The sequence below is a fragment of the Raphanus sativus genome, unplaced genomic scaffold (genome assembly GCF_000801105.2).
Source record: "Raphanus sativus cultivar WK10039 unplaced genomic scaffold, ASM80110v3 Scaffold0536, whole genome shotgun sequence".
Taxonomy (NCBI): Eukaryota; Viridiplantae; Streptophyta; class Magnoliopsida; order Brassicales; family Brassicaceae; genus Raphanus; species Raphanus sativus.
In genome coordinates this window covers 22,815-36,500 of record NW_026615854.1, presented here as the reverse complement: position 1 = coordinate 36,500, position 13,686 = coordinate 22,815, and the positions used below count along the sequence as shown (strand labels likewise).

The window sequence follows — 13,686 nt, the reverse complement described above, 5'->3', positions numbered from 1 at the left end:
TTCGCACGGGTATTAATTTTCTGTTTTAGTTTTTATTTATTTATAAAATAAATGATGTATTTTTAATATTTGTTAAAATCTATTTGGGTTTGAGATTCCCGAGTTTAAACATTTCAGCAACATTTGAATATTTATCAATTTTGGTTTCGGTTTTATTCAGGTCTTTACGCGTTCTGTTCGGATACGGATAACCCGTTTGAATTATTTTAAAATTTTCATAATTTATATATACTTTAAAATTCTCAAAATATATAAATTTGAGTAATGTAAGTCAAAATTCCTAAATTAAAAAATAAAAACAGGTTGAACTTCATTATTTAGATGGAGAATAAATATATTTTTTAAATATTTTTGGTGTTTTGATTATTGTTTATCTACCTTATATGTTTAATTTTGACTATTTTCTATTTTCAAATAGTTTAGACAACTTTAAAATTGACAAAAAAACAACTTTAAAATAGCATTAATTGTTGAAGAAAAAAATAAAATACATTAATCTAACTGAAAAAGATAAACATTAAAATAGAAAAGAAAAAAACACATTAATTTAACTGAAAAAGACAAGCATTAAAATAGGAAGAAAAAAGAAACACATTAATCTAACTGAAAACATAAACATTAAAATAGGAAATTCAATTTAATTCTCAATGGTATATCATTGTAAATAACACTAAAAACTAAGGGATGTTTTAAAATGGTACTTCTCTTTTAATAATATAGACTAAAGGAAAGAATAATAAATGTAAGAAAAAAAAAACTTCCAGTTTATATAACAAGGAACATTCCACTTAAAGAACAACTAAACTAAAATGAAAAATATATCAAAGAATTAATAACTGAAATAAGACTGTACATTGTACTATTGATCACCTGCTAGTATACGTATGATCTCCAAAATTAGATAAAGAGAACCAACAAGGAAGAGAATGAAACTTACAAATACACTTGGTGATGTTAGGAGCCGTAATATGACAAAGGGTGGGAATATGAGCGGCTAGTGTTGCGTTAAACTTAAGGCCAAGATTAGGATCATCTTTTGATAAGTTTCTTGGGCTTCCACCTAAAACTAATTGGCAATTATTGGTGTGATTCAAGTTCCTTATATATTACTTATATCTCTTACATATATTCCATGTGGGATCTTCTCTCTGATACCCTTCCTCGAAATAATGGTGCGTATAAGTATTAATTTCGCAGAATCCATCATACCTCACTGAGTCTTCTATGGACTATCAGCTTTGATACCATGTAAAATTTGAGTTAATTATGACTTTCCACTTAAAATCAATTGGCAACTACTGGTGTTACCTAATTTTCTTATATATTACTAATGTCTCATTCACATATTCGATGTGGGATCTTTTATCCCAACAAACGAGATAGTTGACATTGACAAACTTCGTTGTGAAAATACGAATACCTCTATGGACTTGATAGTCGTATCATGTTATGATTCTGTAACCTACTTTCCTCCGGGGTCGGCAACTGCAGCAACCTACTTTTAAATTCATCAAATGAAAATCATTTGTGTTCCTTTTTTTTTGTCAACGTCATTTGTGTTCCCTTTTACTTCAAACCTTCTGCATAATCAATGGATTCAGATTTGGTCAAGTGACTCAAATCTAATGGTCAAATATTTCTAAACATTTGCATCGTTAAGTAGTATTTCATATTGTTTTGTTTTGTTTAGTGTTTGAGTTTTAATGTTGAGAATGCTTCAAACTCTTAAATGATCAACCTTAAATATTTTTTTTTGTGATATTGCCTGGAGTGATCTCGTTTGGTCAGGATCACTCCATTGCCTTTGTGTTTTTTCCCCTAATTTTACCAAATCACAGTCATATACTAGTATTTTCTTGTTTCAAATTACTAGTACGGATATGGATCAAGACTTTGTGATCAACAAATCTTTTACGAAACAAAAGGGGTAGAGAATGCTAATTTTCATTTCATAAATGTAGTTAATGACGTTGACGGTTGACCATGTGAGCAATCACGTTACCTGTTGATTGCTGACTGTGGGTAATTAGGGGATGTATTGAATTTGAAATTTGAAGTGATTTGATTTTTAATGAGTTTTTAGATGATTGTAGGAGAATTAGAGGATTTAGTGTGATTTTTATTAAAACACTTTGAAATCTCATCTAAAACAGTGGGATTTGTATTTTTATTTTTATAACTAAAAAAATCATCTCAAACACTCTAGAAACATTTAAAGCACTCTAAAATCTTTAACTTAAGTTTTGTTCAATAACAGTGGATTTCAGAGTGTTTTATAAAATGTCAAGTTCAATAACACTGGATTTTAAAGTGTTTTTTAAAATCCACGTTTGAATAACAATGGATTTGTAATTTTAATACAAATCACTTCAAACTCTTAGTTGAATACACCCGTTTTAAGTCTTCTCTCATTGTATGCGTTTACGCCTCAACGTAAAGAAGTCAAATTAACATTCCATAGACATTGTTTCTTCTTCTTTTTTTGGTAATGTTAATTTTCATGCTATAACATCAAATTTTGATTCTGTCTTGCTTTATTTTTATTTTTCTAAAAATTGACATAGTTTTATCAAAAATAAAATAAAATTGACATAGTTTTATCAAAAACAAAATAAAAGTTGACATAGTTTATTGTAGGAAGTCGCAATGGTGCGATGGAGCACTTGGAATAGCTTATATGAGTAAATGCGGCCGGCCAGCCGGAATATCATTCAATAACAAAACAGGAGAGCTCTACGTGGCCGATGCTCCGTTGGGTCTCCATCTTCTACGTTGAAGAAGAAGATGTAATCGACAACTTGTTTGTTCTGTGAGGTACCTTCTTCTAGTTTTGTTCTGGGTTTGTTGAATCTATTTCCAGGGTTTGTGGGTTTGTGTTCTTCTCTCAGGTTTGTGGGTTTGTGCCTTTGTGGGGTTATGATTCATTGAGTCTTATGACATTAGATAAACGTTAGGCGTAGAAATGTGTCTTTGTAAACGTTTGTGGGTTTGTGGGTATGTGGGTTTTAAAGAAGACACGTAGGTTTGTGCCTTTGTAAGTGTTGGGATTCGAGACTACGTCAGAGACTACGTCAGCGAATACTTCAGGGACTTCGTCAGTCAAGATTTGGTGATGGAAATCAAACAAGATCGCATAACTTAAACCAAGACAAGGAAATATCACTTTATTGAAGGTGATAGGTTCCTGGAAATATTACTTCTCATGGAGTTATGGAAGTTGCAAGTATTTTGGAATATTTCCTAATAGGTTTATGGAAAGGGGTGAATGCCCTAATCCAACTAGGTTAATGTAATAAACTCCTACTATATAAGAGGAGCTCGTGTGCACTCTTCTCTCTAACTTGGCAAGCCGTAATAAGGTGACAAGAATAGGACCTAGCTTGGTTGTAAGCTTTGGTTGTGAGAGAGAGAGAGGTGCTATGTCTTTGTACTTGAGATTATAGTGAATTGCTTCATTGCCAGGCCCCAGGGACGTAACCACATTTAGGTGAACCCTGGGATATCAATTTATTGTGTCTATCTTCTATAATTCCGTGTTCTTCTTCTGTTCTCCATAGATCTACAAACTCATACTTTCTAACGTACTACGACAAGTGCATCAGAGAGTGCTTCAGCGAGTTTGTGTGGTGAGTTTTCCCAACAAAGTGGTATCAGAGCCTTAGGTGGTGTTCTCAATGTCTACTAAAGTAAGGATTGAGGTGGAGCGGTTCGATGGGAAGGGAGACTTCTCGTTGTGGAAGAAGAGGATGCTTGCGCATCTGTCAGTCCTTGGTCTAAAGGATGTATTAGAAGAGTCCGAGTCACATTCTGTCTCAGCTAGAAAGAAGGATGAAGACGAGGATGTTTACAAAGAGCGGTTATAGAAAGAGGAAGCTGAAAGGCTTGAAAGATCAGAGAAGGCGATGAATCTGATCATTCTCAATGTTGGGGATCATGTGTTAAGGAAGATCGAGTTGTGTACTACAGCTGCTTCTACATGGTCAACACTGGAGAGGTTATATCTCTCAAAGACTCTACCGAACAGAATCACTTGCAGCACAAGTTCTATACCTTCAAGATGGTTGATACTCGGAGTATGGATGAGAATATCGATGACTTCTTGAAGATTGTCTCTTACCTGTCAAGCGTGAATGTAACTGTGTCAGAGGAGGTACAAGCGATTCTGCTCCTGAATTCGCTTCCTTCACGGTTCAACTCTCTCAAGGAAACGCTTAAGTACGGCAAGGATACATTGTCGTTGGAAGAGGTGACAAGTGCAGCAAGGTCTAAAGATCAGGATCTGAAATCCTCTACGGCTTCACATGATATTGGTGAAGGTCACTATGCTAGAGGAAGGACTGAGAAGAAGGATCCTGTGAGGAATAACAAGGGCAAGTCTAGATCAATCTCAGGGTCTAGGATAACTTGCTGGTTCTGCAAGAAGCAGGGACACACCAAAAGGGAGTGTTATGCATACAAGAAGAAGTATGGCAGAGATGAAGAAGAAGGTGAGGCAGCGGTTGTGATAGATCCTGATTCAGACGATGATGCACTTTCGGTAGGAGATAAGTGGCATCATGATAAGTGGGTGATTGATTCTGGATGTTCTTACCACATGACGTGTAGGAGGGATTGGTTTCACATGTTTCAAGAGCTGACTTCAGGACAAGTTCTTCTTGGTAATGATTGCGCGGTTGGAGTGCAAGGGATTGGTACAATCAACATCAAAGCTTATGGAGGTTCGGTTAAGACACTCACGAATGTCAGGTATATTCCGGAATTAAGAAGGAACTTGATATCCACGGGAACCTTGGATTTATTGGGCTTTGAGCATAGTGGTGGACATGGGAAGACTAGTTTTTTACAAGCATGGTAAGCTAGCACTTCAGGGAACCTTGTCCGGGTCATTGTACATGTTAGATGGTGAGACTGTGTCAGGTGAAGTAAACTGCAGTGTCAAGAAGAAACCATCTAAGGATGAGACAGTCTTGTGGCATAGACGTCTTGGGCACATGAGCATGAAGAATCTACAGATTCTTGCCCAGAAAGGGGTGATCGATAAGAGGAGGATTGGTGATTTGGATTTCTGTGAGAGCTGTGTGATGGGGAAGCAGAAGAGAATAAGCTTCAGCATCGGGAAACATGATACAGGTGAAGCTCTCAAGTATGTACATGCTGATCTATGGGGATCTCCAAGTGTGACACCAAGTCTGTCAGGGAAGCAATATTTCCTGTCTATTATCGATGATTATACAAGGAAGGTCTGGATATATTTCTTAGCTACTAAAGGAGAAGCCTTTAGTAAATTCTATGAATGGAAGAAGCTGGTCGAGAATCAAGTCAAGAAGAAGGTGTGTTGTCTTAGAACAGAGAATGGACTTGAATTCTGCAACACAGAGTTTGACAGCTTCTGTAAACAACATGGAATCAAGAGACATATGACTTGTGCATATACACCACATCAGAACGGTGTAGCTGAACGTATGAACAGGACTCTGATGGAAAAGGTGAGATGTTTTCTGGTTGAGTCGGGTCTAGAGGAAAAATTCTGGGCTGAAGCAGTATCTACGTCAGCATATGTGACAAACAGGAGTCCATCTTCTGCCATAGATGGGAACATTCCGGAGGAACTTTGGTTGGGCAAGAAGCCCGGTTATCTGCACCTGAGAAGATTTGGATCAGTGGTTTACGTCCATGCAGATCAAGGAAAGCTCAAGGCCAGAGCTAAAAAGGGAATCTTCATAAGTTATCCAGTGGGTGTAAAAGGATACAAAGTTTGGCTTCTTGATGAGGAGAAGTGTGTTATAAGCAGGAATGTGGTATTTACAGAAGATAAAGTCTACAAGGATTTGGATGTCTGCAAGAAGAAAGCAGATGTCACAGAGGAGCTAAGAAATCAGACGGTGCTGGAAAATACAGCAGGATTTGCGTCAGGACCGGAAGTTGATACTTCAGGTGGAGCTGTTGAATAAAGAGTTGAGTCAGCTGGTGACGTAGGTGACAAACAGGGTGAAAGTCTTGAAGGATATCAGCTAGCAAGAGATAGAGTTCGGAGAAAAATAGTGCCACCTGCACGGTACTCCGACTCAGATGATGTAGCAGGTTTTATGCTATATGTAGCTGATGAGGTATGTGCTGAAGAACCTCGAGACAATCATGGAGCGATGAGCAGCAAAATAAATTGGTCAATGGGATGAATCATGGGGTGAAGAGATGACTTCACTGGATAAGAACTAAACCTGGAAGCTTGTGAGAAGGCCTAGTAAGCGTAAGGTGATAGGCTGCAAGTGGATGTGTTAAACTGGAGTCTGGTACAACTGGTGTTGAGAAGCCTGGATTCGAGGCTTGGTTAAGTTGCAATGGGATATTTTCAGAGAAAGGGAATTGATTATCAAGATGTGTTCTCACCCATCGTGAGACATGTATCTGTGAGGTTTTCTGCTACAGAGAACTTTGACTTTGAGCAACTTGGTGTAAACCGGCCTTTCTTCATGGAGTATTTGAAGAATGGATTTACATGAAGCAACCAAGAGGATTTCAGCTTGATGGAAGAGAAGATCACGTGTCTCTACTTCATAAGAGGAGTATGTCAACACCTGCTGGTGTACACTTCAGAGCGTCTGCTGTAGTAGATGATGAAGCATATATGAATGGATGATATTCCATGTACAAGGAGTGATCTGTTATATGGGTTGGTTAGCAGGTTTATTAGTAAGCCTGGGATGGTTCATTAGACTGCGTGGGAGTTGAGATATCTCACGGGAACACAAGATCAGACTATGCTTCAGAGAAGAATGAAGTGTTTATAGTTGAAGGATTTTGTGATTCGGATCTTTTGCTCCTGTTTTGGACAAAAGATTGTTGATCTCGGATTATGTTTACATGGCTGGTGGTGATACAATTAGCTGGAGATCAAGACTACAAACTGTAGTGACTCTGTCAACGACTAAAGCAGAGTGTATGGCGCTGGTAGGAGGTGTCATAGAAGGAATGTGGTTAAAAGTGGCTTAGTGTAAGAGCTTGGATTCAAGCAAGACACAATGGTGATATTGTGTGACTCTCAACGTTCATTGTTTCCAGTAAAGAACAATGTGGATCGTGAGAAGGCTAAGCACGTCAGCAGAAAGGTGTACTTCATCAAGGATATCGCTCAAGGTGATGCAAGTGTGTAGAAGTTAAATACTTCAAGGGATCCTGCTGATATTGTAACCAAGGTGGTTCCTGAGTTTGAGGAAGCTGTTAAATTTCTTGGGATGGTCGAAAGCATCGACTTCATCTGGCAAAGCACGAGTTTGCTTAACCTAAGTAGTGGATCATGTTTGATGTCATCAAGGTGGAGTTTGTTGGGATTCGAGACTACGTCAGAGACTACCTCAGAGACTACGTCAGCGAATACTTCAGGGACTTCGTCAGTCAAGATTTGGTGATGGAAATCAAACAAGATCGCATAACTTAAACCAAGACAAGGATGTCATATTAGGAAAAGGAAATATCACTTTATTGAAGGTGATAGGTTCCTGGAAATATTACTTCTCATGGAGTTATGGAAGTTGCAAGTATTTTGGAATATTTCCTAATAGGTTTATGGAAAGGGGCGAATGCCCTAATCCAACTAGGTTAATGTAATAAACTCCTACTATATAAGAGGAGCTCGTGTGCACTCTTCTCTCTAACTTGGCAAGCCGTAATAAGGTGACAAGAATAGGACCTAGCTTGGTTGTAAGCTTTGGTTGTGAGAGAGAGAGAGGTGCTATGTCTTTGTACTTGAGATTATAGTGAATTGCTTCATTGCCAGGCCCCAGGGACGTAACCACATTTAGGTGAACCCTGGGATATCAATTTCTTGTGTCTATCTTCTATAATTCCGTGTTCTTCTTCTGTTCTCCATAGATCTACAAACTCATACTTCCTAACGTACTACGACAAGTGCATCAGAGAGTGCTTCAGCGAGTTTGTGTGGTGAGTTTTCCCAACAGTAAGTTTATTAAGTTATGAGTCTTATGAAATTATAGAAATGTAGTTCATATGGATTAGCACGTAGTCCATATGAAACGTGAGTTCTTAACACTTTTTTTGCAAGTGTATCTTAGTTCATATTGTCTTTAGTACTTTATCTCCTTTGGCCAGGGATTTGGTTAATTTAAACCTTTTTGGACATCTTGCACCTGAGCATAGGAAGCTTGAACATTTACAGTATTTGTAAGTCATCACATCTTTTGCTAAAGGTTTACAGTAGTTAGGCTTTACATATGAATAATATGATTTTTTCACATTTTAAAATGGTTAAATGTGCCTAGCTTGTGTTTTGCGTGTGCCTAGCTTGTGTTCTCGTTTGTGCTTATGTATTGCAAAGCTTCTTTCATGATTCATATTTTCATTACATCACATCGTTTGTGTCACTGTGTGAGTGTCTGATTCATGCTTTAGTTGTCTGTTCTAGACTAGAACTTCTAGAGTTACTCATTGCTTGCTAGTTTTGTTGATTAGTGCTGTCTTGTTTTAAGCATCTATTTTGATACTTTCTGTTCTTTGTTTTGTTGTCTTAAGCTCTCTTATTTTGTTGTTGCAGAGTGGACTTCGTTGGTTCACTGGAGACTTGAATCTTGGAAGAGTGCAACTTTGGGGTTTTAATTTTATGATACATTATACAATTATGAATAAAAATATGTACACTTTGAGTTTTTAATTTCATGATAATAAACATTTACAGCTATAAATAAAAAAATATGTAAGCTTTGGATAAACATTTACAGTTACAAAAATTGATATAAGAAGTTACTGATTTAAAAAAAAAAAGTTACTGATTTGCAAGAAAAAAATAAATGGGTTAACCCTGGTCCAGCCCTAACCCTTAACAAAAAAACAGGGTTAAAATAGGGTTGGGTTAAGCCCTAACCTGCAAATTAACATCCCTATCCATGTCATCCCTCGTGGTGGTGGCTACGCCAAGAAGATCGCCGACAGTGTTGACGGCAAGCCCTTCTTGTTTCTCGATGGTCTCGACGTTGATCCCACTACCGGGGTCGTATACTTCACTTCTTTCAGCTCAAAATTTAGTCTTGGGTAAACTTTCATTTTCCTTATATCTACTAATAATAGGAATCCTGATTAATTCCAAAAGCTGCGAATTTCATTTAAGTTGAAAAGTTATGTTTTTTCAACAATCAAAAGTTGTGTCTTTTTGTTTTCAAATAACTGTTTATATTGAAAGAATGCGACCATTTATATTGAAAAGTTGTGACTCTTTATTTCAAAAAACACAACTTTTAAATTAAAAAGATGTGACTCTTCCAACAAATTTTGAAAATCTATAAATAGCATATGTTTAAAGCAAAACAAAAAACAAAACAATATTGCTCACACTTTTTTTGCACCATCATATCATCATAAAACCGGCAACTACAACTACGCAGAAGTTCTGATACACTAACTTTAGATAAGTTGTGATTGTCGAACTTAGAGGACCAGAAACTTAATACTCTATTCATGCGAGACACTAAGCATTTCGTTCCATAAAGAATTTCATCGTTATTAAAGCCATTGCAATACTGCTTGACCAACAGGTTTAGTCCTTCATATAGGGTAGAATTCTTCAAATATCCAACTACAATCTTTACATCGCAGGAGTCGTAAGAAACCAGAAAAAAACTCCACCGGTTAAATAAAAGATCATCGGAGACAAATACTCTATTGAAAGATACATAACGGTTACACAGAACGGACACGAAGAAAGTAGAAGAACGAAAACCAAAGAGATCACATGAGACTGAACCAGTATTAATTCCAAAGGATATGAATTTAATTATGTTGAAAGGTTATGTATTTATTTAAATTTTTAATTTATATGTGTGTTTTAACAAGTAACCCTAAGAAGTATTTTTCAAAATTGAAAAATATGACTATGTATATCGAAAAGTTGTAACTATTCATATAAAAAAACAACATTTAAATTTAAAAGATGTGACTATTCAAACTAATTTTTTTGAATAGCTATAAAATAGTCTATGTCCATGCTTTTCTCAAACATAATTTTCACTAATCAAATAAAATGGTAAAGAAAGAAAGTTTTGTGCAATTAGTTAGTTACAAACAATGAACTAATTAGTCTTAATTTCTTTTTACTGATGAAAAGGTTTGTTTCTCATAATCACAAACTGTGTATTTGTGATATGTCTTTTCATGAACACATTTTCAAGATCAAATTTATTTCTGAATCTACAGGTCAATCCGTAATATCAATTTACCTGATTTGCATCCATGTGGTTTACTCTGAAACCTTATGTGACGGTTTTAAAATTTGTGTTGTTGGGAAAGGTAACAAAAAAACTACGAAAAATCACCATTATATAAACGTCTCAAAGAATATAGTATTTTAAAGTTTTCAAGATACTGTATAGAGGATAAATGGATGTGGGTGGGTACGAAAAGTTCGTTGGTGGATAGGAAAATTTGAAGAAATTCAGTTTGCTTGGGTAGGAAGAAAGGGTAACTGGGTGGCTGATAAACTGGAAAACATCAAATACCGAATCAAGATTCCTTCTATTTTCATAATTTTATTCCGCCATGTATTGCCAGTGAACTTCATAATGACTTTGTAATTTCAAATTAGACTTAATTAAAGTTGCAGATAAAAAAAGGATGTGGGTGATAAAATTATTGATTATGAATTCACGGTCAAACGTTTAGTGATCAAGAAGAAAATTAAATGCTGGTGACCATTATCCGTGTGATGAAAGGTCACACCGGTTCATGTGAATGTGTGCATCCAATGAACGTAACATGCATGAGCGCTTGTGTGAATATATGTTTGTTTTTTGGCAATAGTTGAAAGATTACTAGATCGATTTTATAAAAAGGTCACAATTTGAAATAGTGAAAGATGGCAAACAAAAGAATGATCAAACAATTAATTTTTAAAATTACTGATAAATCATTATAATTTATATGAAATAATTCAATGATAAAGTAATAATTAATTATAGTATTAAGAGTGTTCCATTGTTTTGGAACTCATTTATTTTAAAATGCTTCCGCTGTATTTAATAATATAGAAATTTTGTGTCATGAAATACTACCATAATTTAAATATGTTATGAAATATTAATACATTATTAGGCTAAAATTATCTATTATTCTTTAATGTTTATATGGTTTATAACATGTTAGTCACCAAAGTGGTCATATTATTTACATATAATTCTTAAAATTAAATAATAGTATGATTGATAATGATTGAAGAAATGTTATAAATGAACTTTATAAATATATACAATAAAATGAAAACTCTAAAAGTTTGTAGAAAACTAGGTCACAATAAAAATGTGGGGATAAAACAAAGTAACATTTATGATATACATTTCTATGGTTTGTGGATCACGTATTTTTTCATTTAGAATTGTTTTATTGATATGGTTTGTGGTTGTTTCTCATTTTACTTACATTATATATTTTTAAGCTCATGAAAAATCAAAAGATATGTATTTTTCTCCTTATTTTAGTATACTTCGATGAAAAGATGAACTTCTTTGATAGCAAAATAAGATGCTTTATATAAAAGTAAATTCTACAAAGTGGCATATGCTTTTTAATAAAATTAGTTCACGATAATAACCTAAAAATGCATAGATATTTTAATGTGTGTGCCTTTACTAATTGGTAGTGATGTATTTATAATTTTATTACAACTAACCTATAAAGTTTCCAAAAAATATAACCGCATGTACGATGATTTTGTAACACATGTATTTTCTCGAAAACAATTATATAAAATGTGGCATATTTTTTTTTATAAAGCGAGTTTCCGTGCGACATCGCACGGGTTCATTACCTAGTTTAAATTAATAGGAAACTTACCAGATACTCTAAACAGATTTTTTCTTTTTGAAAAAAACTAGTATTTGTGGCCTCTCTAGGAACAAAATGTCAAAACATATAGTTTTATCAAACATATGTTATGACATAGATAGAACCAATGTTATAAAAATTGTTCTATGCAGTTTTAAACAAATCGATTTTTTTAGCGTTGCTTAAAAAAATTATATTTATCTTTTAAAATTCTTAAAACATAATTAAACCTAAGTTATTTTTAAGGGTATGTTAAATTGATCGACGTTATACATTTTGTTTGAATCATGCTCGTCTTTTAGTATTAACTTAAAATAAGTTCAAATTCATTTATCAATATCTAATCAATTTTTTTTTACTAAATCTAATCAATATGTTTACTACTGGGTTATGCATGCAGCGACGTGTTAAAAGCAGTGGCATCAAAATACGCTACTGGAAAACTCTTCAAATACGACCCATCAAAAAAGGTCGTGAGTGTATTGCTGGAAGGTCTAAGTGGCTCAGCCGGTTGTGCCGTTAGTTCCGATGGTTCTTTCATGCTGGTTAGTCAGTTCACCAAGAGTAACATCAAGAGGTATTGGATCAAAGGACCTAAAGCTGGTTCTTCTGAAGACTTCACTAATGCGGTCTCGAACCCTGACAATATCAAGAGGATCGGTTCTTCGGGAAACTATTGGGTTGCTTCGGTCGTGAACACAGCTACTGGACCAACAAACCCGTCTGCGGTTAAAGTTAATTCTGATGGTAAAGTGCTTCAGACAATTTCGGTGAAGGATAAGTTTGGAGATACTTTGGTCAGCGAAGTGAACGAATTCGAAGGAAGGCTTTATGTTGGAACTCTGTCTGGTCCTTTTGCCGGAATTATTGACCTTTAAACTAATTTTATGTAACATTTGATTGATCAGATGGTAATAAAAATAATATGAAGTTCTTGATTATTCCCTTCCATCAAAAACTACAGGTTTATTATGAGCTTCTCTGGATGATTCAGCCATTTATCTATAACATTGCGCTTTTTTTTTTTTGAATGAATGTAAAATTGTATTCAATTAAAACTTTTTTATATCAAGTGTATCATTTTTGAAACAACTGGCAAAAAAACAATCCTAGAAAGAAATAGAAGGTCTAAACTCTAATCTCCTCTCAACCCATGCTAACTCCATCATACTTATCAAGCAAAACAAAACTCTCAAAGTTCTCCTCAATCTTGACCATGTAAAACAAGTCAAAATTGAAAAGCTACGAGTTTCTCCTCATTAACATTGCACATTAATGCCTTGACTTAGTAAGGTGGGACCTTCCCGTTCAATTCCAAGAAGTACACGATGATTTGTGTCTCGTTTCTACATAAACAACCTACTATGATCTGGAAACGATATGTTTTGGTTTATTTGAAGGAGAATGAGCAATTCAGCGATGTTTCTTCTTTGCAAGCTTCCAAGGGCTCTTATTGACTACCAAGGTGATTATTGTTATGTTATCGGGAGATTCTTCGAATGATTCAACCATTTCTTTGACATCTTTAGTATTTTTAAATATATTGTAATGGACCACGAGATCCACTAAAAGATTAGATTTATGGTTTAATTTAACGTATCGATTTAAACGATAAATTTACTATAAATCAAGTACTGTAAAATTTACTATATATCCAGTAATGTTAAAAGAAATATCAACCAATTTTTACAATTAGTTATGTTGTAAATTTTATTTATGCATGAGTTTTCAAACGATTATTACATTTACTTATGTACCTTTAATTGATCATGCTCTTTAGTTAATTTTTACATTGATTCTGAAAATAAAATATATTTAACTTATATATAAAATTATTAAAATATATTTACAAATCCAAAATAA

General features: G+C 34.6%; 1 protein-coding gene across 1 annotated transcript; it reads left to right on the top strand.

Annotated features, from left to right (window-relative positions):
• Positions 1-2,637: 2,637 nt before the first annotated feature.
• Positions 2,638-12,701, top strand: LOC108858470 (protein STRICTOSIDINE SYNTHASE-LIKE 11-like; the record flags this gene model as incomplete). Its single annotated transcript, XM_056997182.1, has 3 exons — positions 2,638-2,759; positions 8,895-9,042; positions 12,224-12,701. Coding segments are annotated over 3 exons (748 nt in total), but the record flags the coding sequence as incomplete, so codon positions are not given.
• Positions 12,702-13,686: the final 985 nt, after the last annotated feature.